This window comes from Solea senegalensis, linkage group LG10 (genome assembly GCF_019176455.1).
Source record: "Solea senegalensis isolate Sse05_10M linkage group LG10, IFAPA_SoseM_1, whole genome shotgun sequence".
NCBI lineage: Eukaryota > Metazoa > Chordata > Actinopteri > Pleuronectiformes > Soleidae > Solea > Solea senegalensis.
In genome coordinates, this window is record NC_058030.1 from 13147345 (window position 1) to 13175170 (window position 27826).

At 41.9% G+C, this 27826-nt stretch overlaps 1 protein-coding gene across 2 annotated transcripts in view; it reads left to right on the top strand.

Moving 5' to 3' along the window:
* Positions 1 to 97: 97 nt before the first annotated feature.
* otud7a (OTU deubiquitinase 7A) overlaps positions 98 to 27826 on the top strand; it is a 33593-nt gene continuing 5864 nt past the window's right edge. The window contains exons 1-10 of one of the 2 annotated variants that reach the window (XM_044036780.1): positions 98 to 215; positions 13749 to 13874; positions 16381 to 16534; positions 18781 to 18966; positions 19075 to 19293; positions 21107 to 21208; positions 21738 to 21865; positions 22432 to 22544; positions 24105 to 24232; positions 24320 to 24469. In XM_044036780.1, the coding sequence (XP_043892715.1) occupies positions 16450 to 16534; positions 18781 to 18966; positions 19075 to 19293; positions 21107 to 21208; positions 21738 to 21865; positions 22432 to 22544; positions 24105 to 24232; positions 24320 to 24469 (1111 nt within the window). In that variant the 5' untranslated portion in view covers positions 98 to 215; positions 13749 to 13874; positions 16381 to 16449. Of the gene's footprint in view, positions 216 to 11323; positions 11451 to 13748; positions 13875 to 16380; positions 16535 to 18780; positions 18967 to 19074; positions 19294 to 21106; positions 21209 to 21737; positions 21866 to 22431; positions 22545 to 24104; positions 24233 to 24319; positions 24470 to 27826 lie in introns of those variants that run through there. The other variant, XM_044036781.1, reaches the window with a different exon arrangement.

Here is a 27826-nt window from a genome sequence, read left to right on the forward strand (position 1 = left end):
ATTCGAGGGCGTGAGCCAAAGAGGCTGCTCGCCGGCTGACGTCACGCGTCAGTGGCTGTCGGAGGGGGCGTGGCCTCGTTCTGCTGCAGCAGAGAAATATGACATGGGGATGAGCGAGAGAGGGGGAGAGTGAGCGATCCTGGCAGGAATTATCGGTTCGTCAGCGGTCTGGAGCGAAAACGTTAGGATGGGGAGTAATGAGTGAAAACACAACGGTAAGGTAGCGACCTGCTTTTGTTGTCATTCCTCCTGTGGTCCCGCACATAACGGCGCACACAGGCCGATTCATGGCTCATTTGACAGTGCACACAAAAGGCTGCTGCCACTGCAGACAGGTGCACTTGGCTTTATGCGAGTACGTGTGCGATGCGAACAACTTAAGGTTCGGTGCGAAAAGCCTTTTATTTTCGGTCGAAGGCAAAAAAGCATCGAGGGCATAGATGTTATCGACGGGCTGGAATTTTCCTGTGAGTCTCACATTGATGTGCTGTAAACACGGATGTATATTTACCAGATATGGCAGCCTATATTAATCATCCCTGTGTGTTTGGGGCCGGATGGCTTCTTTACGTATAGATGGTGAGCATATACAGTGTTTATTCTGCATTAAGTCTCCGCAGTCTCACTTTGCCAGATCTGTATATCTATATAAAATATAGGAGGGCCTTACAACAACTTACACCAAACAGACTACTGTCTACTGATTCAGTTTATATATTTATTTTTCTTCATATCTCCCAAGTGTATTTGTAAATCTCACGAGGGCATTAATATATTTTTTTTAAATTAAATTAAGAATTAAGTTGAATCATTAAAGCCTTATATACCTCCCCTGACCTGCGTAAAAATAAAAAATACCAATCATTAATCTATCAGCTATTAAACCAGGAATAACATGCTCTTGTGGGTTCTTACTGGTCATTTTTTAGCTCATGACTTACATCAAAATCAGCCTGTTTGCCATTTTGTGCAGGCACCTTTTTAAAATGTGATGGGACAATACCACAGGAGATCCTATTATAGTATTATTCTAATGCAAGGATGATAACTTTGAGATTTGAATTGAAGATTACCATTATTGAAAGTATTGAGAGTAAAGTAAAAACCCTGTGTCAGACATGCTGCCTAACACACTTCAGCCTTTGGGATTTGGATTTGAAAACGATTAATGGTTCAGTCCCACACCTGACGTGAAGACGTCAGGTCAGATTTTTAGAAGGCTCCAATAGACGGGGAAGAGCTACAAAGCTGGGCCTGCGGTTACCAGACCTCTGGCATGGTTTAGCTAAGCCAGACCAGGCCAGGCCAAGCCAGGCCAGGGCAGCGAAACACTGGGGAGAGGGTACCCGACACCTGATCAGTTACCACCATGGATTCTGTTTGTGTCACTGGCATTTAGCTACAGAAAAGCAGTGGTAGAGATGACGCTTTCATGTCACTGTAGCAGTGCTGCTTTATAGGACTATTTTTAAACTGGTAGGATATGACACATTATTACTTGGCAAACAATGGTCCAGTTCCAGAGAAAATTCCCTCATAAACGTGAAATGTTGTTGCAACTCCCAGTTCCCGTTCACAATGTCAGTTTTTGAAACTAAATTCACAGACCTGCAAACAGGCACCTATTCAGTGATACTAGCTGTATTAGGTATGTGCCGTGCTTTATCTATCTATTTATATATTTCATACTTCACTCTAATAAATACGATGTTGTAAATCAAGTGAGTTGTAGGCTGGTTTTCCCTTAAGCGTTCTCTCTAACAGTTTTTTTTGCAACCAGCGGAGACGCCCCCTGGTGGCTAATTGCCACTTCCTTTCTACTTCCTAGACTTCACCTTTCCAACTGGAAGACTGTGATCATATTTATACAGTCTATGATGAAAACATATTGCAGCTTACATTTTTTTTCACATTGCACCAGGGCACCTTTAGCACTAGTGTTGTGTTTTTACCACTTATACACTGGATAATAATTAACAGAAATCATCACAGCCATTAAAAGCACCTGCGAAGGGGGCTTAAATGTCCATCCTGGTCTGAAGAATATTATCTCCCCATTCCTGATTACCCCAAAATGGTGTCCTTCTGTTGAGATGAAATGAAACAAGTGCCCATAGTAATCACAGCGTAATCTCTGTGGGCATTGAAGTTGGCCCTGTTCTTCAGACATCTCAATAGGATGCAATGCTAAGTTTTCAGTCGGCAGGCAGAGGGAGGTCAGCTAGGGGCCATGGAGGCGGGCAGAAGGGCTTCCTCAATGAACACATCCCATTAGTGGACCACCACCACCACCACCCCACTCATATGAGGGTCTGTGCACAGTGTTCACTGCTAGACGTGTGTACCCTATTGTGAGAAAACATTTGCTGAAATTTGTGTTTGAATGGAAATGAGAATTGTACATCTAAATCACAGACAAATTGGGTCATAAGCCTTGTACTATAAAGATGTAATAAATCACTGCACCAGTGTTCCCTCTCAGGCTGCAGCCACAGTGTTTTAGTATGTTGACTGCAGAAATAATTTTTGATTGATTGTCTGTTTCATTGTAAAACTAAACGACGTTTGTGGTTCATCCACAAGGCCAGAGCTTGTGCTGCTGTTTGTATGATTTTGAGATTTGTTGGACAGGTACATAAAATCCCCCTGTGGCCTGTAACAATAGGCTGAAGGCGACCATAGACAAGTAGTTTTTAAGGGGATAACTACAAAACACGATGTAGGCCGTACTGTCTTTTAATTCATTCAATGAAGCAACAATGAAGAGACCTAAATGCAACATTGATGGCAACCATTGTGGCTGATTGTTAATAGGCCGTCGCACCTGTAAATCAAGCAAACATCCCGCAAAAAAACATGGTCTATAGTGCTGTGATGAAATTCATTTTAAAAATCAATCAGATAACACATAAATCATGTTTTAACAGATAGCTTTGTAGGTATCTATAACATTCAGCGAAGAAGTCTGTTCTAAAGCTTTAGCATTCCGACTTTCTAAGACTAGAAAAAAGATCTTTCACACTCGGATCTCAGTCTCGTCCTTTTTATCCGACATCTGGAGGTTGTTGAATCCAGATGCTGAGTCAACACCACGCTCATTCAGCATGCTACTGAATGCCACTGGATTATAATTTATGCTGTTTGATGATTACTGCCATTTAAACAGTTGTTATGTCCCTGTTGAGAAGATAATGCTAATGCCATATGTGTGGATTTACAATGCTTGGAATACGTTATGCAGTCAAAAAAGATTGAAGCTGAATCAACAGATAAAGTGATGCTGTCTGCTATTATTATTGTTATTGCACATTGAGCATGTGTGATTGTGGCTATTGTAATATTACAATGGCAGTTGAATTTGTTAAGGTTGTTAACTATACCATGGTTAACAACCTTAACAACAAGCAACAGACCATTTTTTAAATATTTTAACACTTTCATTTGTAACATTATTATTTTGGTGTTGTTGGGTTAAGCTTTGACATTTTGATATTTCCAGGCACAGCTTCCATCACCAACGAGTAGGGCTGCAAAGATTAGTTGATATACTCGATGACTACAATTATTAAAACACGTCAACGTTCATCATTAAAATTTGTCAACACAGAATTTTACTGTTGACGCGCCGTGAATCTGTTTAATTAAAACACTGCCTCTGGCAAATCATGTTCAACAGCTGCATTGCACTACACAAAGAGTTGGGAAATTTCTGAACCAACAAAGAAGAGTTAGGGTGCATTCACACCAGCCCTTCTTAATCGAACCCTGGCTTGTTTGCTCGGAAAGCCCGGTTGGTTTGGGGAGGTGTGAATATGCAACTGAACTCTGATGTGCATCAAAAAGTGAGCCGTGTGAAAGCAAACTTGGACCGGCTGAATCGTGCAACCCCCACTTGAACCAAGTCCCCAATCGTACCGAGTCTTGCTGACTATTAGGTGTGAAAACGACCTTAAAGGAAAACAACACTTTAGTCTGTTAACCAGATTCAAGTATTAAAAAAAGCCACGTCATGCCTCAAATGCAGTGAATTACAGAAGGAGCTGTGTTCCCTATTTTTTGTTTGTGTTAATAACAATCGCAAAGTCGACTGTGATTAGTCCACTTCCAAAATAATATGTTGTAGCTGTACTGTTGAACAGGTGTTATGATCTGAGCGTAACGCCCTCAGAAAGGCAGCGAGACCACAGGGTGTGTGTTTCTGTGTGAAAGACGACGATTTTTCTCTGCCTTTTATGTACATGTGTCACAAGCAGCAACAGAAGTTGGATGTTTGTGCCAATAAGTTGTCCTCTATGGCATTTGTGTGTGTGTGTGTGTGTGTGTGTGTGTGTGTGTGTGGCGTGTCTGGTGCTCAACCTGGGAGCAGACCTGCTGCTGGAGACACCATTGATAAGTTCTCACCACAACACCTAGTGGGCACAGCCATCCCTGTGTCTTGCCTTGAATCAGCAAGGGAGCAGTTTCTATATCCTCCTGTTACACAGGATACCCGTGGTGACTTAATTTAGATTCATGCAGGTCCACGGTGTAGGTCATATTTATTGAGTCTGGAAAAGAGGACAGACCTCTTTCTCTGCTAAATGAAGCTGCATTTGTTCTAAACGTAAAGCTGCAGTGTTAATTTTTTTGGTGATTTTCATTTGAAATCAGGTTCTTTGAAGCCATGCCATAAGACATGACTGAGGGAGCATTTGTGTGTATACAGCAGCATCGCAGGAGCAGAGAGTGAGTTTTTTGTTTACACTTACCCTCCAACCTTGCCTCCTTCTGTCTTGACATGAACCAATGAGTTTCTATGTGTAATGCAGGAATGTCATCAGATGACACTAAATCTAAACCCTGAGAAATACAGAGAGAGTCTCATGGAGCTGATAACTTCAATCTGCATAGCATTGTGTGGAACTCATTTTATAATGGTTTGAATGTAAATGACATTTGTTTGTATTTAACAAGGTACACACTTCAGTTTTAATTCAAATGCAGGTTAGATATCAACAACATATCTCGCATCTCATCAAACTTACAAAATGCAGTTATGGAACAATGGGGTGTCATTTTGCCCTTTCATTAACACTCATTGTCTCCTGGGGGGTGAATCTGAGATGACTCAAGAAGGCCATGAGCTAGAGTTGTTTGAGTGGACAACACATTTTTTTTTTATGATAACCTAATTTCATGTTGTTCTCTTGCGCGTGTGTGTGTGTGTGTATACAGTACGATTAATCTCACAAGAATAGGATGTGGAGGTTTAGTGAACCAGCTGCTAATATCCTCACATTACTTCGTTAGAGGAATGCTCCACCCTGTAGCTGTAATTGTTGTTAACATTTTGGTGCATTACGCATATCATTCTATTTGTTTAGTCCTGGTTATATTGGTTGTCGTTGCTAGTTGAAATAACAAGTGTAGTTTTGTACCTACAGGTCTCCAAAAGTCATTTTTACGAGCTGGACTCAAATGCTCCTTCAACCACTGGAATAACTTAACTGCTCTTCGTAAGCAGGTTGTTTTTACAACTTAACAGTGACTGGTGAGTGCCATGTTAATTACTCAACATTATCAACGTCTGTTTGGTTACTGTAGTTAAACCTCAAAGAGCTACAGCTCACATAAACATCCAAATCATAAGCTCACCAGTAAATTAATTAGCCTAATCTACTTCTTCTTCTACTTTCTTTTTCTTTTTTGGCTTCTCCCTTTAGGGGTTGCCACAGCAGATCATCTGCCTTTTTCTCGCCCTATCCTTTCAAGATTTCTCTCATGACTACATGCATAAGAAAATGGAACCTTACCCCCACCCGGCTCATGCAGTCCCACAGAAAGACACAATTAAGAATAGAATAAAAAGGTAAAACACAAGAATAAAAAAAAATGCATTAAACAGAATATAACATAAAACAGCAGCCTGAGCACAGCATACCAAAGTGCATAGCGGTGCATAATGTGAAAGTGCTAGTGCAGGCCCCGTAGTTTGCAGTGCAAAATATTAAAGTGCCATTTAGTCAATCAGGTGTGTGGCAGAAGAGAAAAGGGGCCATGGAAAGAGTGATGGTTGTCCTTTATGAAGGAGGTGGCCCTGTATGTGTAGCGCTGTAAATAGAGCTCCATCAGGGAAGGGAGAGGGGCACCAATGATCGTATCAGCTGTCTTTTCAATCCTGCTCACCTGGTGTTTCTCCTGTGCTGTGCAGGTGAGGCCTCACTGAGACAGGTTGCTGCAGACATTAGCCGTGCTGCCACCCTTGTGTCCTCATCTGTTACCATAACTGTCTTCATGTCCTCCTTCACAACATCCATGACCCTTCTCTGTTGTCTTCCTCTTTTCCTCCTGCTCGGCAGCTCCATCTGCAACATCCTTTGTCCAATATAATCACTATCCCTCCTCTGCACGTGACCAAATCTTCTCAGCCATGCCACGCTTTCTTTATTTCCAAACCATCTTCGTTTGATTGTAAACACATTTCTGTCATGAACAAAACAGTCTGAGCAATGAAGGGGAAAATCTCTGAATCTGCATACAGGCATCATCAGTCAACAACATAATTAAGCAAATGTCTGTGATGTTAGTCTGAGTATGATGCATGTTTCCTCCACACTGCACACCCACTGAATGCTTTCTCTGTGGGCACACTTGAGTTCACTTTGGAGAAACAAAGTGACTCCAACCAAGTTTATTTTTGTTTGATTTTTTGCATACAAAACGTTATGCTATCAACTTTAAATGACCTTTGTGGAGTTTGGATTAAGCTTGTTGTAGTTGGATATTGAATTGGTGACACCAGTCTTTGAAACTCTGGCACTCACTGTCACTGTAGCATGATGGGGCCAAATAGTTCTGTGACTTGTGTTCAGAAAACAGTAGAATACAGTCAGTGTTGTGTGTTACAAAATATCAAAAAGATTTTGAAGGAACACATATTTATTTTTAATAACAGCAAAGTACTGAGAACCCAAGTGGCTGCAGCTGCATCAGTAACAGTAGGCTGGTGTGTGATGATTATGCCATGCTTGCCAGTGATCTGCTGAACTTTACTCACCAGTAAAGCTGCTTTTGAAGGACCAGAGGAGTTGAATGTGAGCATGCAAATATCTGTGAAAGTTCCCCCGGATATTTTCTGTAACTTTCCCTGCCATCCCCTCAGTGAGATCAGATAAGTGCTGTTCACCACTGGTGTGTAAAAAAGGATGGGTTTCATGCAGAGGTCAAATTCACTGTCACTTATTGGGGTGTGTGCATATAAAACAAAGTCTAATGCAAGAACATTGCAGGAGAAGTTCTGGATAACTCACAGAGAGTAAGTGGGTGAGTGTTCTGCCTCCTCCATGCTCAAGCCTGGCGCCACCCCTTACATAAATGTTCTGGAGTGCTGTATTCAAACCAAGTGGCCACCGGACGTGAAAGAATCTGAACTTGTGTTCTGAAGCCTCCCAAATTGTGATTTGTCTGACAATATGTTGAAGTTTTGCAAACAAGTTCTGAGACTTTGCCTCTATCAGTCACACTGGTGTCCACTCATATGTGCTTTTATCTCCTCTTTTCCTTTTATATGGCAACATCATTTACAAAATTGTTATACTGCTCTATTGAAGAAGATCGAACTAGCTATTGAGACTATTAACCCCTCGGGGAAATGTTTACTGAGGTTTTTGAATATATTCTTTTCCCTGGTTTGCTTCAGAAGACTAAGTCCATTTTTCTATACAGTTTCTGGTCTGAACCGTTTGCCCACTGCATTCTTACACCAGTCAGCCACAACAATAAAAGAGGTAACTGGAAAAGAAAAAAAAAAAGAGTAACTAAACCATCTCTTTTGCAGCTAACTCTGCCCAATGCCTGATCTTGAAAAATGCCCAAAACATGGGCTGAGAGTGGAGTGGGGTATGTTACAGAGCAGTGGAAACCAAGCTTTCAAATAAAGACCACAGAGTAACTCAATAATATAGCTCTTTCCACCTACATGGATGTACTGCATGTGGCTGTGTTTTCTTTCTGTGAATTCTGTGAGTAACCGTCATCATAACCTACGTTCATATCATAGCTGATAACGTCGTTTTAAGTCGATAGATGTTTTAGAAGGCTTGCACTTCCAAATGTAATATGTTCTAAGTGCAGGACGGAGGAAAAGTAACCCAGAAAACAAGAACTGTCCACACACCATTTGTTGATGTCAAGTGGGATCAGAAGATTTCCGACTCAGATAATGAGGACCTGGTTATAATTCTACTGTATATATAATCTTCTAATATTATTCTAAAGCTGCTTTCAGAGATTCGCAGAAGAGATTTTCTAGAGAGACTGTATGTGAACACGGATGTCTATAGAAGCTGCTACAGAGCTTCTGTGGGAATTCCCCTGCCAGCTTCCTAGTATGTCCTCTGGTAATTGTCTGAGTAAGCTCATGTGAGAATGGGCTGGTGTTCTGCTTCTTTTATGTTGAAGGCAGGTGCCACCTCCTCACCTGCTGCTGTGAACATGTCTCAGTCCAACAGTGTCACTTTGTGTTTGTTATATACTATCAGCAAACTTTTACAGAGTTTAGGTTTGAAATGACCTTTGAGCTTTAGTCTGTAGTCGTAGCAGTCTGCTCGCGACACTTCTCGGAAACGGGCCCTTGCACCTAGAGCTGCAGCTAACGGTTCTATTCATAATCGATTAACCTGTCGAGTATTTTCTCGATTAATCGAGTAATCGTTTGGTCCATAAAATGTCAAAAATGTCATGGACCACAAATAAAAATGATTCAGTTTTAATGGTTTCTTTATTATATGGAGAAAAGAAACTGGAAAATATTCACATTTAAGAAACTAAAACAATCAGAAATCTTGTTTTAATGCTGAAAAAAAGGTCTAACCGATAAATCGATTATCAAAATAGTTGACCATTCATTTAGTAATCGAATTGCTGTGCTTTCATGCTGCTTGCCACTTATTTTTGAGTTACACTGAGGTGTTTATGTCATGAAAATATTCATTTTGCATCATAAATATGATTCCATCGTGAACGATATAATGTGCCATGTCAACACAAACACTTTTATTTTGAAGCTCTGTGAAGTATTGTCCCAAATGTTGTTATTATGATGTCATGATGGAATATCTGGATATCATTCTGTCACCCACCTTTCCTGAAACAGTTTTTTTTTCCACATGACTGGCCCACTTCTGACCAGACTACATGCTCAGTGGCTTCATGCTGTCCACTATAGCATTTATCAAACCTTACCTCAAATATTTATGTCATGATGCATTTAGTGCAAATTGACAACTCTCCACTCAACGTTGTGCAACAATGAGATGTAAAGTGACAATGTTGCTCCCAGCAGCATATCTCTCACCACATGTTAACTGCAGGTTAAGTCCTGCCAGTGAATAGAACATAATGGAGGGATAAGGAGGAACTTAGTCAGTTCCCTCCCAAGTGGTGAATGGACAGAGAGAGAGAGAGAGACGCACACACACATCATGAGGCTCTCCGAAATCAAACCTTGATGAGCCTTGATAAGTGTCCTCATTTGTACATTTGCCCAAGAAACTGATTGAAACATGCACATGTTTTACAGCCCGTGACTTTGTCAGGCGTGTGCACGTTTGCTGCCCTTATACGCAGTCACTACAAATACAAGCTTGTCGTTGTGGCTGCAAGAGGAAGGACAGAGAGGGTGACTGACTGATGCGAAGGCTAAAACAGCAAGCGGTGCAGTGGAAATTCAATGATTCCATTTTGTGCTCTCAAGCAAGGACTTTGAAATCATGCATGAGCTTGTTTTGCTAGACATGATGATATCCCATTACATGAATGTCCCATGCCACTTAGGTGTATTGTGTTTTGAAGCATGCTAATGGGATGATTATTCACTACTGATGGAAGGTGGACTGTGCTTACCTCATTTATACCAAGCTTTTACCCCACGCCTGATATAACAGTGTTTTCCACTGCTGTACCTCTCTTGTTCCCTATCAATAATGGCTGCGTACCAATATCATTTTGAAACTGCTGTGTGGTTTTAGTGTTTCCATTAAAACAGCAAAGTACCCATTGTTGAGGAATTTGTTTTTCCTTGACTCATAACTGAGTGGCTTGACATTTAGCTGGATACAGGCACGTGAATGAGCACTGGATAAGAATGAATGCCGTCTTTTATGTTTTATCTTATCTTGCTAAAGCCACATGCTTTGTTAGCTCTGAGATTTGTAAACAAACCGATGCCGGCAAAATGAGTGGCATGCAGTGATGGTGTTTTTTTTACATGTTCACACACATGCAGACGCATGTTTTATGTTCTCTTCTGCTACACGACTTGCAGTCATGGGATGTCATGGTAGCAGTCATGGTACCTGATGTTAACATCCGTCCTTTGTGAGCTGATCACATGAGGATAAGGTACATCTGCTTACCTTTACTCAAATACACAAAGAACAAAGTGATGTTTCGTACGGACGTGTCCGCTAAGAGAAGAGACAAGAGCAGCTCAAGTGAAACAAAAGAACCAAGCACTGCAGTAACATGAAATGAGGAGGAAAAGTAAATCATATGGTGATCAGTGTTAATATAGTGGCTTCAAATAAATGAACATTTTACGGCTGATTCCTGTAACAAAAAACAAAACTGAAACTGCTGTGCACTGGATGATGCCAGCTGAGGAGGTATAGTCTCTAATCCAGATTGTGTTCACACGTGAGCTGCCCAAATGTGGTTTCTGTGGATGCGATCGCGACGGATCGGGAGTATTCAGACTGCATTGCTGATGGAAAGGTTGTAAAGCTGTAAAGGTGAACATTTTTGACCTTGTTTTGTAATTATGGATTTGGAAAATTGTGTAAATTGTGAACAGATTGAGAAACAAAATGAGTGATTACAAAATAGTAACCAAAATAATAGTAGCTCTAAATCTATTTGAAAATCATTTACATAAAGTCAAAGCATACTTAAGGGCATAAATGGCAACTATATATTGTAGGTTAACATATAGTTATTGTATAACTATATGTTGTAGGTGTACAGGTGTAGGATTTTCTTACTGGCCATTCCAGTTCTGGATGAGACATAGTGCAAAGAGAAGTGTGTAAGTGTTTGAACGGTATATTCACCTCCCACTTGCTGTGTGTGTATGCCCGGCATGTGGGCGATCACTGCTCACTATGGAGACAATTATCTCGGCTATAGCTCATCCTTTTACTGTAACATTGCTGTTTATCGTATGCACACGCACATCATGGAAAATCTAGCCTGTGGCCTATTTGTGTTCTATATGGGGGGGTAGAAAAAGAACCTTCATTAAATGACACATGAGCTTGTGTCTATGAGGAACCCAATTTGCATCATTCTTCCTGTGATTGTTTGTGTGGCACGGTGAGAGTGAAACCCTGCAAGTCGTATAGGCTCACTCACACTGGTTAACTGGCAGCTTGTGGAAGTGCTGTGTAGGACTGATGTGGACAGTACATAGCAGGGTGAGTGCATTTTTATTGTATTTGAGGTTTAAGTTAAAAAAAAAGGAAGAGAAAAAAAAGCCCCAGAATTAAATTTGAGCAACTGTAAACTTCCTCATCGGAGGAAATTGTACAGCAGGTGGTTTTATTGTCTCGTGGTTAAAAGTGTGCTCACAGTATAAAACCTATTATGTGATGTATGTGATATTACTTTTTTTTTTTTTTCGCTTTACGTTTCAGATGTAAGCTAAGCTAACCTAAGTGTATGAGGTGTATGAGGTCAAAGTGGAATTCTCTTGCTTGCTGAAATATTACTAAGTTTAAAGAATGTTGATTGACTGTTAATCATGATTTATGTTCTAAATTAAGATTTTTCTTCTTCCTGCTCCTTTTTTTTTCAATGATGGCGAGTAGTTTTGAACTTTTGCTACATTTTGAAAACGTGTTAATGGCCACAAGTGAAAAAAATAAAAAAATAAATAAATGAAATGTATGAAGACTCTACACTCAGAAGTGTAAAGTCAAGATTGTGAGGACATTAGATTGAAAGTTATTTGCGCGGCCACACATTTTCCCTCATGGCCTAAAAATTATTGATCAAAGACAAAGTCTTATCATGCACATGGACTAACTTCTAGGAGTTTTTTTTTTTAATATGCTCACTCACAGTGTAAACTATAAAATATGATGATTGTATACTTTCGGTTGCTTCAATTGTCGTGAAGCATTTAGACCATTTACTTCGGAAATATTAACATGTAATACCATACATAAACACTATATTGTAAAATAGCATTGTAAGTAAATGAAGCACAGAAATTTCACAAATTTCACTTTGCTTATTTTTCAGCACATGTCATTTTCATTTTACTCAAGGACACAATTTGTCAAGTAACTTGACCCTGAGCCTGATTACGCTTCCTGTAAATTCACACTTGTCACTGTTCATGTGGAGCTATAACTAATGGGTATAGGTCCACTGATCTCCATCTGTACATTTCTATTATTCTGATCATGAAATCTGTTTCCGGTCTGCACGAAACTTGATACGAGACAAGGGAACTGCCCTGAACATGTTTACGAAACATGACCTTGACCCAACAGGAAGTTGTCCATTTTAAACAGGAGAGAGAGAGAGTGAGAAACAGAGTTGCTTTGGCTGATGTTGTTGAGCTTATAAAAACTAGTACTGCAAGCAAGGGTTCAAGTAGTGTGTGTACTAGTTATTTTCAAACTTACATTTCTATATTTGTTTCTAAAACACAATAAGTAGTGCACTCATACGATTCACATGAAATTATGCATGACACTGACATGTTTCATTCGCTCTTGGAACTTTGATACTAATGTCGGGCAGTGGAGTCTTTTGGAGAGTGAGGCAGAATATATGCTGAATTTCCATTTTGGCTGCCTTCACACTCTTCTCTCACAGTTTCCGTGTGCGTGTTTGTCTCCATGCATAGTCACACTTCTGTCATGCTGGATCCACCTGAAACGCAACACATCAGTGACCTTCTGTCTTCACCAGCATCAGCATCTTAGCATTTCATTACGTAAAAGCTTGCATCCTGAGGCTAGCACTGCACTTCTTGTACCCTGCTGTCACATTTTTACTCCGTGTGGGAACCTGCAGGTGTGACCACACTAACACACTGAATATTTCTAATAATGCTGATGAACGCCGTGCCATTGTGACACTGTGTCAGTCAATCATCTAATATTGAAATATTTATTTATTTATTTATTTATTTATTTATTTATCTATCTATCTATTTAACATATTTAAAAAAGAAGTTCAGGTGTGCAGAGTTGTACTGTGTCACGTGGGAGAGAGGTTTATAAGTAGTGGCTAGAAGGATTCATGTATAACGCTGGTGCAGTTGTACACGCGTGTTCAAGGGAAAATACTTAATTGCAGTTTTTCTAACTCATATTGCAACTGAAAATTTTAGGTTAATTATTGTTCTTATTCCACAGACTGAAGAGAACGTCTTTGTTTCTCACAAATATCACGCAGTAATAATTTTTCAAGTGAAAATGACAACAACGGTGTAAAAATTGCTATTTCCTCTGATATCGCGAATCATATTGCAATTCCTGTCAAAATAATTGCGATTAGATATTTATTCAAAATCACGTAACCCTACATTGAACCTGGAGCAAGCAAAATACAAATAGTCCTTAATTGCTCTTTTTGTTTATCTTCAAATTGTGTGTATGTGCGTCTTTTACATTAGCTTGAAACCATACTTTTTTTGTTTCAGGACGAAACCACAGGTGTGAATGAATGCAAACGTTCTACTTTTCTCTGTGTTTCAGCATTCTCCCCGTGGTCTTCCTCTCCACTGCTGACTCTGAAGCCATGGACTAGAGTGCTGTGTCTGGTCCTGACAGTCCCGTGGTCATCAGATGGCTTCTCAACAACCCGCAGCAAAAATACAGAAAGTAAGTTGGACTAAAAATGAAACAACAAAAAAAAGGAGTGATTCATTGTGACAGCAGCAAGATAAATATAAGTCACAAAAATAAAGGTTATAGGATGGAAGTGTACTCTGTTTACCTTGACATTAAATCAAAGGACAAGAACAGAAGAAAATAATCCTGATTGGTTCATTTGTAAAGCCAAAACCTGATGATAATTCTTGTTTTGGACTATTAACAACACATAAATGAGCAACAGCCTCCCTCCTTATGGTACACATAGATATTGTTGTTTCTGCATAAACCCTCCTGTCAGTATTCAGATGATTTACATGTAGTAAAGCAGAAGAGCAGAAGTAGTACAACTATTTGTTATGCAGGAACTATTTATCATTGATGTTGAGGTTGTTTTGGGCTGAGAGTTAATGGAAGGACTCTTGGCTCTGGTGTTAGTTGAAAATAAGAAAATATACAAATATTTTTCTAGTTGACTGTGCCATCTAGAAGCCAGCCTGAGACACTGTGCGACAAGTATGCTAATTATTATTATGAACGGGAAGCTGGACAATCCTGGTTTCCTCTGGCCCCCATGGTATCATGTATTTGGGTGTTGCTGAGTCATAATTAATTCCCACAAGGCCAGAGATCTACACTATTTGATGTTCTTGAGGGAAAGAAACCAGGTCATGACTTACAATATTCAGCTATTAATGTGACCTGCTGTACGCACACACACCAGCAATATACTTGAAGCATTGTGCCCCGCAAAGCGATATTGTGATATTGTGATTCTCTTTTGCAACCTATTATTCTTCATTATTAGAGATGAACCTAAGTGTTCATCCATGGAGAATGTAAATATGCACTCAAGAAATGCAAAGAAGGCAAATCAATTTCCTATAAGACCTGTAAGATGTGTCCAGCTATTGAAATGTTTGGGTTTGTTAAAAACAATGATTGTGCTAAAAACCACTTATGCTGTGAGTGAGTGATCCACCTGACGGACAATATCTAGGTCACCTTAACTACAGCTTAAGTGCAGCTTTTGCTCATAAATAATTAGGGCTGCAACAATTAGTCTAATTAGTCTAGACAAAAAAAATGATGATAAAATTAGACGCCGTGGACCTGAACAACATCCTTTCTTATAAGGATGTGAGACATCTGTGCCTGTCTCTGGGAGTCACCCATGCAGTGAACAGCTGGAGACTGCAAGTCAACATCAGAGCGTCATGGCTGCTGCCATTAATTTTCATACATGTGCACTTTTACTTTCGTTTATACTCTTATTAGTTGGTGCAATTTTTATTGCTGTTTTTTCTTCACCCCACGGAGGTGACTAGAAGACTAGGTTCTTCTAGTCTTATTGAGAGAAAGCTGCACAGAATGTCAGTGTACCTGTGTATAATGACAATAAAGTTAATTATATTTTATTCTGTTGAACACCCTCTCACCCAAACATACTGAAATATTGAAAGGTATTGGATCATTTCACTGTGGACGAACCAAGGAAAAGTCATGTGTAAAATTTGCAGAGCAGAGCTCGCATTTTACGGGCTGGTTATTTTGGTACTATTCCTAATGGAAAACACAAAAAAATGTACCGTACTGTACCAAACTGAGCCGTCGATGGAAACACTGCTCAATAGGTCAGCCTCAGAAGCAGGAAACCTCAGCATTTGTTTTGTGTCAGAGCGTCTGTTGCTTGACAACACTAAGCCAAAACCTGACAGGCAGTCATGTCATGTGGTGCACTGCACTTGTGGGCAGAGTATCTGGATGCCACATGCATGCTCTCACTCCTCCGAAGGTCAAATACACGAATTTCAGCAGCCTTCAAACCTCCAGTCCTTATATACACAGAAGCCTGGTGTCAGAGCTGCAAACGTGGGTGTTTGTTTCTTCACCGACAAAGCTGCAAGCTCCACTTCTGGAATGAAAGCTATGCATGGTCTCATTCATTCCATGGGCCGAAGGAGTGGACACATGTGCATCTTGGAAGTGTTGTTTATGGCCTAACAAGGCAACGCTTGTTGATTGAATATCTCACCGGTCCGTGATATGGCCGTGCTGCTTTTCCACCGAGCAACATGCAACAAAAAAAAACACAACATCACACTGAATCACCTAGCTCCCAACACATTCGCTGACCAGTCATCCTTCCTTGTTGTCCAGCTCACAGCGTCTTTGTGAATTTAGATACTTGATCATACCCAGAAAATCCAGGTTGACTCTGAGTGGCAGGAAGAGGATTTGCATTGATACGTTCATGGGCGTTGGGCCAAAGGCTTTTCAGAGAGGCTGGTGTGTCCTGGATACGACTTCTGGCTGTGTTGTTGATGTTACATCTATACTGCTGGATGATATGATATGACTGTTAGCTGGGAGGAGCAGCTGGGAGTGGAGTGCTATGAGCTATCAGCGCTATGAAGCATTACACATCAGTGGAAGCAGGGTAGGGATTCTGGCTTCTGGGAGGAGCAATGGATTTACTGTAACATTTGGTTTCTTGCTGATGCTTTTTCTCCAGATGAGAACGTGAAGGCTGGCGTCCACCAAGGCCACCGCTGCACCTTGGGCAGCGCACACACATGATCACATGACTCTGGACATGGATGCGGTCCTGTCAGACTTTGTTCGGTCCACGGGGGCAGAACCTGGTCTGGCAAGAGACCTGTTGGAAGGTAAGAGATCACTGCCACACTGAAAGACACTGTCCTGCGTCTTTAAGAGACTTTTATATTAAAAAAAATATGTTCCATGTTGTGATATGAGCAGAAGAAAAGAAAGGAAAGAACAGAGGAGAGGAGGAAATGAGAGTAGAGGAAAATAAAGGAAACAAAGGAGGGGAGGAGAGTAGTGGGGGCTGCAACATTGAGCCAGCTCACTGATTTAAAGGCCAGTGTGACAGTTTTACGAGCACTCACCCCAGGGAGAGCTTTGTGCCCATTCACTGGAACTCATTGAGGTGCTACTGGCACTTGTATAGCTTACATACAGTGCCACTGGATTGGCTTTGATAAACACAATGGGTTTTTTTGTGCTTTTTGGGAAATTTGTACAAACACAGCCTGTTTGAATATGACCCGAAGAATACATTCATGGATCCTTTGAAACTGCCCTAAAGGAATGTAGAAAGTGTCTAATGCAAAAACTAAATGCAGAGACAGATTTCCAGGAAAGATAAGAGTCTAGGCTATAATCATGTTTATTTCATCCATGAAAATTAAAATTGCACATATACACAAACCAAAAAATCAACTCTAAGTGTTTTTTTGTGATTATTGCTTGAGTTGTAAAAGAAAGGGTCGGTTTAAAGTATCTTTTATTGTAAACCCTGCCCATTGAGGTCTATTTCTTCTGTTACTGAATGGAAAAATGTTTCCTGCTATAAGACGATGGACACACAGTGTCTCTAAAGGACATGGATGATGCGTATGTGCATTCGAATAAAAGTGTCCACACTATTCCATCAGGGCAAAGTGTTCTATACTTCTGTACCACACCACATGTGGTGCTTCCCTCTAGAGGCTTGTTTGTGTACTGAATTTTCACCGCAGATCGTTTTGGATGTGGATTCTCCTGATCCACATCCAGTGTACTGCTGGTGTCGATTCCAAGCCAGGAAGCCAGGATACATGGTAGGGTTGCATCAGGAAGGTCATCTGACATGAGAGAGAGAGAAGATTTTATGGTCCAATTTGTTCATAGAGATCTATTTTCTCTGTATGGAAAATCCTCTTAATATGGCTTATTTCTAAATTTAGTTATGAGGAAAACCGCACACATTTTCTTTTGTACGGGGATAATTTTAGGGCTTTAAGAATTACATTGAATAATCAATAATTATTCGGCTACTTCATTAATCGCAAACCAAAAATCGATTTATCCGCCTGTGTTTTTCTGCTTGTAAATAAATTCAATATTTTTTGTTTTTTTTGTAGACAAAACAAGACATGTTTTAGGTTGGGGAATTATTATTTTACAGTTTTATTTTATTTTTTTACCCCGATAAAAAGGATATTTCTATTAATCAAGAAACTAATTGGCAGATTAATATATAATACATCTTAACCCTAGATAATACAGGTTCATAATGCAGATCAATTTATCAGTGTTCCTTTTGCTGACCACAGCCATTACAATCTCAGATGCTGAGACAATGCTCTCCCCGACACAGTAAAAGCAGGATAATGTGAAGGCATTTAGAAACCATGCATTAAGTGCTGAGTGGCTACATACCTGGCCCTTAAATGGTGTTCCTGGATGTGTGCAGCCCAAGCTGCTGAGATCCATACAGTGAAATCCGTTTTGCATTAATTGGCATGAGAGCTAGAGATTAGCGGTGCTGCGTTTCAGGTTCTGAGTGCCGAGAATCGTTCTGTTTAAAAGTCGGGGGCGGGAGAGAAGACTACTTCCTCCTGGTCTCTTACACATCAAGTACATTAACGAACACTGTCTTTGTGTGTGTGTGTGTGTGTGTGTGTGTGTGTGTGTGTCCCTCCTCCACATGAGGATATTAGGATACTGTCTCCCCCTCAGTATTTTCTTTTACTTGTGGCACCACCCAACCTTGACCTTCACCTCATGATGCAGCATGTTGTACTCTAACTAAAGCACAGTATGACAATGTTCCTACATATACCTTTGTCGTCTGTTTTAAACCAAGGGGTGATCTGTATCAACATGTAAGAATCCAAATATCTTGTTGAAAATAAGATTATCAAAGTAAGAAAGTCTGACTAAATGTCCCTCTGTACTTTCTGCTCATCAGTAGCATTTTCTTGGTTTTTCTCTATGAGGTTTTCTGTGTACTGCAGTGAGTCCTGCTGCACCAAGAAAACACTGGGTGAAAGTCAGCAGTGTTGTATACATGTTGGATAGTCATTGTTATTATTTCTTCAGCCTGACCTTGGTTTGTGTTCTGCAGGTAAAAACTGGGACCTCAGTGCTGCTCTAAATGATTACGAGGAGCTCAGGCAGGTCCACACTGCCAACCTGCCACAGGTCTTCAACGAGGGCCGATACTTTAAGCAGCCAGAGACGCGCGACACGCCCACCCATGTCAGCAGGAACGACAGGCCATGTGCACAGAAGCAGGAGGACAATGCACAAGGTAGCCGAGCCACCGCAACACAGATTTTGCCACCACTAGAACCCTAGAACCCCCTTTTCATTATTTTCATTCCTTCCCTCTGATCCCATTCAATTCCTCCCACTTCAGAGAAGCGTCTGTCCCGAGGGATCTCTCACGCCAGTTCTGCTATCGTGTCCCTGGCGCGGCTGCAGGTGGCCAATGAGTGTACCAGTGAGCAGTTCCCTCTTGAGATGCCTATCTACACATTCCAGCTACCAGACCTCAGTGTGTACAGTGAGGACTTCAGGAGTTTCATAGAGAGAGACCTGATAGAGCAGTCCACCATGATGGCTCTGGAGCAAGCTGGTGAGTACTGCAGGGTACAACAATGGTGCTTTTCTACTATACAGTTGGAGCACGGCTGGACTCCACTCGGTTTATTTTTCTTTTCCATGAGTGATATGAGTAGCTGGTACGTTTTTACTACCTGCTCTGGTGACGTTCCAAGCGAGCTGAGACGATACCAAACGTGACAGACTGTCTGGAGTCTGGTGTTTTTAGCCATATTTTAAATTCAGTGACTGTGCTGTGGCGACTCCTCCCACGTTGAGGCGGTACTATAGTAATGGAAAACGACCCGAACCCAACGTGCAGCGGCGAGCCGTGTTACAACTGTACAGTGGAAAAAGCGCCATATGATACATTCACTTGTAGTACTCTCTTCTACTGAGATGAGATTTGTAACACAATCCTATATATAGAGATGAGAAAATGAAAATCAGTAATGGAGACAGAGATAGAGCACAGGACTGAGAATGAGACGGATCAGACTGGCAAAACAACGACGAGCTGATTAAAGCACCGGGGATCCCAGAGGACTCCATCTCCCATCTGAAGTTCTGAAATAATGAAGAGAAGTAGTTAGTGAAGTTTTAAATCTTCCAACAGACTTTTCCCACGCAGACACTGCAGAGTTCTTCTTATTTTTCATCTTCTGCTGCTGTTTCCTCTTCTCACCAAACCCAGACAACCCGTAATAAAAACTATATATATATATATATACATACGTATGTATATATATCTATATGTATATATACATATATATATATATATATATATATATATATATATATATATATATTTACGTGTATATATGTATATATATACATGTGTATGTAATATTATGAAATGGTAACACTTCACATTACAGTACAATAACAACATGGTCATATTTTGGTAATAATAAGGATAATAGAGAAGTAACATTATGGTAATATCTTATTGGGTGGGTTATGATTGACAGTGCACATTAGGCTGAATGCTGTGTACGTGTGTGGTATAGAAATAATTCAATAATTCACACGGTCGTAAACGTCTTAGCACAGTCATAAATGTAATGAAAACGATGTGCATCACAAACTGTGGGCAGGACCAGCGCTGACAAGACACTGTAAAACATGTATCTTTGCAAATAACAAAAGGTCAATTGTGTAACAAAAACGGCTCAAATGAGGTGGCACAATCTTAGACATGAAGCTCTTTACTGGATGTAGCATTATTATCAGCATCGCATGAATGTGACAGCATTCCATTATTATTTTAGGAAATGAACATAAATGCAGAATGTAATGCGAAAAGAAACACAGTGTTGGGGAAATTCAACATCTGTAGTTCTACACTGAGGGGTGAAACATTCACAGCCTCTCCTGTTTTTACTGTTATTGAATAAATGATGGATTCAGGCTCGGAGCAGTGACGCTGCCCGCAGTAAAGAGGCGTGCAGCAAGGCTGCACTGCAAGGCTGTTGTTTCTTTCTCCCTCGGGAACACTGGCAGGGCAGCGATGGAGCAGCACCGGGAGTAACTGTAAAATTCAGGCGGAGAAGGAAGATATTAAGAGTGCTTTCCTGTTCTTGTAATGTAGGAATGATGGGCCTGCGCTAATTATTCCCCTCACAGATCAGCTGTCCAGGCTGATTATGTTGGCTAACGATGCTCAATGGACCACTGCTAGTAGCAGTTCCTGCAAGACATTTGAACATCAAGGTTCACCTGCTTCTGTTTAATAGTTGTGACATAAAAATGTGATGATGGTGGTTACTCCGATTTGTTCCTCACTTGTGTACATTCATTTTACTTTTTGTGTGTGTGTCTGTGTGTGTGTGTGTGTGTGTGTGCAGGTCGTCTGAACTGGTGGTCCACCATGTGCACCAGCTGTAAGAAGCTGCTTCCTCTGGCCACCACGGGGGATGGAAACTGCCTTCTGCATGCTGCCTCTTTAGGTGAGCTACTCCTAAAGCTCAGTGTGGAAGGGAGTGTGTGTGAGCCTGTGTCTGCTAACAGTGCCGCATCATAGCTGCTGAATCCAGAGAAGGAAGTGAGTAAGGATAAAAGACGACTGACCTGGCCGCACGGTTGGTGAAGTGGTTAGCACTCTTGCCTTTGCAGCAAGAAGACCGCGGTTGGTGACCCGGTCAGAACAAGGGCCTTTCTGCATGGAGATTGCATGTTCTTCCCTGGAATATGGGGATGAGCTAAATTGTGCACTCTAAATTGACCTTGAGAGTGGTTGGTTGATGAACACGTCTTGTCTCCACCCACCCCTGGGCCACAACCATACAAATGCACATATACACACAAACCTGTTCACAAAGACCAAAGGTCAACAACCTCCAAAATCAACAAAAAGTTACACACTGCAGCTTTATGAATTGCATCCTCCTGTTTTAGTGGCGTCTCTGTGATCGCTGTGTTGATTTATGTCCGCAGGCGTAACGTACAGTAATGGTGTCGTTTGTCTTTGCTGATCAGGGATGTGGGGCTTCCATGACCGAGACCTGATGCTGAGGAAATCCTTGTACACCATGATGAAGAGTGGAGCGGAGAGAGATGCTCTGAAGAGGCGGTGGAGGTGGCAGCAAACGCAACAGAACAAGGAGGTGGGGAGAGCATCCATCGTAGCACGCTGCACCTTCCAAAAGCATCGCATCCTCTTTTACTAATGACACACTGACACGTCCGGAGATGAGTCACGGTTAACAACGCTGACTTTAGCTTCCTTGCTGTGTCTTACATTTGGAGTTTTTTTGCAAGGAAAATAGTCTTTCCGTGATACCAAACACGGATTAGTAGGAGTGCTTCAGATACCGTCAAATGTGTCGTCATAGATAGCTCAGGCAAAGATTAAAATTGCCCAGGGCATCCTGGTGATCTCAGAAGCAACCTATGTAAATGCCCATGTAGGCCCAGCTTTAGTCCACGCAAGGAGCTTTTGTTGCATTTGTCTAACCACCCCTATTTCTTCTGTCAATCCATCACAATTTAAAAAGAAAACAACAAAAACACTGTATGAACACATGCACGTAGGCAGCTTCAAGAGATGACCTGGTAGATGCAGATGGAAACTCTTAAAATAAATAAATAATAATAAGGATTGTGTGGGCGTGCACCGGCACGTATTTATCTGAATTTCCACGTGTGTGTGTGTGTGTGTGTGTGTTTATAGTCAGGCCTGGTGTACACTGAGGAGGAGTGGGAGAGAGAGTGGAACGAGCTGCTGAAGTTGGCCTCCAGCGAACCTCGCACTCACCTCAGCAAAAACGGCAACACCAGTGGAGGGTAAGCTGCTTGAGTCACATACTATACACAATTACCACATCCCAAAAAGCCCCCCAGCATGCGTACTCTGCACTCCCAGGACCGAAACACCCAATACATCCCTTTAACCAGAACCCTGCAGTATTTGCTCCATAATCATTTTCCAGGATGGAGACCAGAATGAAACGTAGCAGCAGAACAAGTTGTGCCGCGTTCATCCCATATCACACATTACAACTCTCCTGCTGTGATTGAATGCTTTGTGCCCTGAAAGACCGCAGGAAGCCCACAGTGAAAACAAAAGTGACCTTCACACTAAGATGGATTTGTCAGGGAAACGGTTCCCACTCTGACTGTTGCTCTTTCAAATTGCTGCTTTGGTTTAATAGGAGCTTTAAAGCTCACGTGTGAGAGTGTGCCATCTACTGGCTGCCCTCGGCATCAATCAATTTTTCCATAACAGCCTCCCCTGAGCTGTGGGTTACTTTCAGCTGCAGCAGGTGGTGTGATTCACCCCCCGCCCCCCGCCCCTGCCACTTTGTAAATTAGTATAAGACTGGGTTTAACTCGAATGGAAACTAACTCTGGTTTCCTCCTCCTACGCACAGAAACCTTGTGGTTTTTTTTTTTTTTTCTTTTTCCGCTGTCACTGAAATAAACGTGCGATTCACATATTGTTGCTGATGTATCAGAGGAAAAAAACAGCTATGTAGAACAATCCCATTAACACCCTTGAGATTGGGAAGTGAAGCACGTGGAGTCCTCAAAACAAACTATAATGAACATTCATTTGCAGTTAGTTTTTTGCTGCATCCACTTGTCCTGCACTAAGCCTCCTGTCTCTAAAAATATCCCATATATATACGAGTATAATTACTCATTTAGTCTGGTGGTTTTGACCTTTCATTTAGTTTGACTCTAATGCAGTAATCAGGTTAGGGATGTTTGATGGTCCTAGTGTGAGATGAGCTCCTAAATAGGATGAGTGGGATTCCCATATTAAGAGGCTCTTTATTAGAGTAAATGTGGCGGCGTGGCTGTTTGTGTGGCTAACAACTTAATTGTTGTACATCCTCTGGCTCCCTGGTGGTTGCTTGCATGAGCTCTGCATTTTCTCCCTCTCTCTCTCCATCTCTCCCTCCTTCCCTCTTTCTCTCTACTAACCTGTTTTATTGAAATTCTTGTACGCTGAGAAAGAGTTTGTGCATTTTTGTCCGGTTTTCTTAGGATTACCAAAGATATAGTCAGATTAGATTAGATTTCCAAAGACTGGGTCAGGACTCAGCTATGGGTTGTGGCAGGTTTTTTGGGGCATGTTGTAATTCATTATAAAAAACACTATTTATTAAAAAATTATATATGGTGTTATGGCTGTAGATTAGTCCCTGCATTATCCACTAATTTGCTCTAGTCACAGTTTATATTGGGATCTGAGTCATAATAGTTTAAAAAGTGGGTCCCCACATAGAAAGTTTGGGAACCACTGGATTAGATTATGCACATTTACAGTCGACACTAACTCAATGTCAGGAATACTATCCCATGAACCCACAGTATCACATGGGCTTTTTTTTTTTCCAGTGTGGATAACTCTGAGGATCCCGTCTATGAGAGCCTGGAGGAGTTCCATGTGTTCGTGCTGGCCCATGTGTTGCGCAGGCCAATTGTAGTGGTGGCCGATACGATGCTCAGAGACTCGGGAGGAGAAGGTAGACATGGCCACATCTTGAAGGGATCCTCAGTGGGGAACAAGCAAAGGACTGACACTAAGCATAGTTGTTCCGTCTTAATTTCAGCATTTGCTCCCATCCCTTTTGGAGGCCTCTACCTGCCCCTGGAGGTGCCTCCAAGCCGCTGTCACTGCTCACCTCTGGTACTGGCCTACGATCAGGCTCACTTTTCTGCACTGGTGTCCATGGAGCAGAGAGACCAGCAGCGAGAGCAAGGTAAGCATCTGCACTGGCGTACAACAATCTGAGACACATGTCCTGAGTGTCACCGTGTAGAAGGTACAACAATAAGGCCGTCTGTGCTTTTAACGTAATGCTTAGACTGTGAGCGTGAGTGCGAGTGGTTTCGGCACGTCCTGCTTAAGGTGAATAATGTATGAGACAGCAGCCTATTTACCTGTGATCCATTATTAAAGCTGGTCAGTTGGCAGCCGGAGACAGGGAGTGGCCTCCATGGAGGGAATATGGACGTCTGACTTCCTCAGCATTGTCCAAATAATTCAAGTCTGCATGTTACTGTAGATTTTACATGTCTCTCTGTGAGGCTCCAGGACAAATAGCTGTTACCTCTTATAATGGCTAATGGGGATCTTAATAAAGTAAACTGAATGTTGAGTGTGGCCTGTAACAGTGGGTGTGTCTGTTTATGCGTTTTCTTCTTGCACAGGAATTTGCAGTACGGTGTTGTGTGTGAGTGCGAGTGTGCCGACTGTGATGTGATGTGGTGAGAGAGTTATGTCTTGTGTAAGCCGTTCAAACTACACATGCATCGCTTATTTATTTCATCATCATTTTGAGTCATTTTCAAATGAAGGTCTTTTAATAGACACATAAGGTGGTTCTCCTTGACAACCAGTGGAAGTAGTCAGGGTACTCGCCTGTATCTGACTCAGTGGGTGGAACTCAGTTGAAATGTCCATGGGCAGTCGGCCACCTCCGTGTCTCCATGTCTTTACCTCACTGTGAAATGCAAACACACTTGCGTAAACTGCTTCTTTCTTCCTCTCTCGGTCTCCCCCTTCCTTCTCTTTCTGCCTTGTGCTTTTCTGAGTGTGCAAAGTCCTATTTTTGGCCTATAAACACCAACCTAGTTATTAAGTCAGGCTATGACCGCTGCAGACTAGCAAATAGACATGATTACTAACCTGCCATTCCTGCCCTGAAGTCATGTTCCTTTGTGCCAGCAGCACATCAGAGCCAGTATTCGCCACAGCCTATACAACCTCCTCAGCACCCCTACTCCTATGTGGATGTGTTAATGTGGTTCTCCTTTTGTCCACCAGAGGGTGCATATGTCTTAAGAACCTACTGCGGCTCAGTCACAACACCACTGCATTTTTGATTCTGAACGTTGTGTCCTTAGATAGGATCAGAGTGTTTTTTTTGTCTGCTGTCTGTCTCCAGGATGTTATGAAAACACTTACTCGAGCAGCTTGCTGCATTTGTACGTCATGCGGTGAATCATATTACACAATAATAATGTGCTGCTCCACGTGTAAATTTCTGCATCTTCATGCGTTGTTTGTGATATAGTTTAACGTCTTTGAATGGCATTATCACAACTGTGTGATGCTCTCATCGTTTATCAATTCCTACAAATGTGCAGGAAGAATCAGAGACACAGACCTAATCTTCCACTGCCAGTCAGGGCAGACTCGCCCCAGCCTGCCTCTAAGACCTCACAACATCACCACATATGGGCAGGGTCCTGGACCGATGTGGCCCCAACAAACCAACCCACTCTCCTGACAGTCAGGCCACTGTGTAATCGCCTCAGGTGGCGGACTTCTCTCGGTTTCCTCCCGCACAGAGAAGAGCCTGCGAGGGGCCGTTGGCTCCGTGTGTGTTCAGGTGCCAAAGGCCGGTTTAGAATACTGGCTCTTTCTTCAACCCTCTTTATGGAAGATTATAGCAGAGAGTCCCTCCCAGTAACCTGATTCTAAATCACACTGACACATCAAGCTACTGCCCCTTTTTACGACCTACTTGCACGACTGCTGTATTGCTATGTTGACGGTGGATGGTGACAAAACAAGGGAGGAGTCAGGGTATTTGGAGGTAATTGCTAAGGATCGACCCCACCTTTTTTGTTCTATTTAGTTCTGAGCATATCCCAAAAGCTCAGTCAATAGATTTTTCTTGAGAAAAGCAGTAGAGCCCAGAGTCCATATTTCCTATCAGCAAAAAGATTGGCTCTTCAGTTTATCAGCTTGTTTGTGCTCCTGTGGTTAAATGATGTGTTTGTGTGTGTGTGTGGAACTGGCCCTCTGGAAAAGTCTTAACTACTTAGACACCAAAACATCTCCAGGTTTTCTGTGGCATTCCATCGTCAACCCTCTTGACAGCCATCGGAATGGAGTAAATAATCATCTTTTACACAGAGACCACCTACCTGACATCGCAGAGTAACCATGCAGCTCTGGCAAGGTTTCCCCCTCCTCTGTCCATTAAATGCACCCAGTGTATTACTCACCATGCAATCACTGTAATTAATGGCAATCAGATTTTCAAATGTTATGTGTTGTTATTACCAGCACGCTTCCTCTGTTCAAATCTGAGGCAAAAAAAAAATATGCATGACTGCTGTTTATTCTGGGGAACTGGGCCCTTTAAATCTGCAGCTGTGTAAAGTGGCCAAAGTCAGCCAGACAGTACAAATTGTTCTTGACTCGCAATACATAGGAAACATTGGCTCACTGTTCCTGCTCAAAGCTTGTAATGAGTGCCTTTTGTGCACAGACGGGATGAAGAATTGACTGTCATTCTGCTTCCATGACACATGGCACGATTTAAGTGAAATGCACAAATTTAAAATAGCAAATATATTTATATCTAGCTACGTCATGAGAATAGCTGCATGGAAACGCTATTTACCTCATTTCCAACAGCTGTTTTCTCACAGAGAGGGCTCAAGCCCCCACCCCGCTCTTCTCCTGCGTCTGATTCCCCCACGAATCAGACGCAAACCGAGCAAGGCGAGGCAAGGCGGGCTACAGCAGCTACACAATGTTGCTGAGTACACCGCTCGCATACCACAGAGGAGGGCTATGATGTCATCCACGCACAAGCTATGGGAATCGGTCATTCAAGGACAACAAAACAAGGCTGCCAACAGGGGATAGTAAATACATTACAACACACTTTAGTCCCCCAGAGCTCAATTGGCAGTGTTGGATCTGTTTATCTGGATCAGGCCCAAGTGGGAACAACAGCACACACAGCACTCAGGAATGGGGAGAAAGGAGTGCAGCTGCAACGTGGGAGCCAAGACACCACCTCCCAGACCTCAACTGCCTGCTGCATGACCTGAGTGGGAACTGAGTGGGAGCTGGCTTAGTGTCCTCTGTATACATGTGTGCACACATGCATCTTAGAGGAGAGACCTCTCTGTAAGAAACCTCTCAGTTGTCAGTGCTTGACTCCGTGGCTGCAGTTATTAGTCATTCCCCCTTTTTTTATGTGGATGGTTTAAATGCATTGTAATCTGCAGATGTGACACAAAGGACTGTTTGTAATTGAGGACAGATGTCTGGACAAGCCTAGATTACTCAGCTGGTAAAGTCGGATAAATAT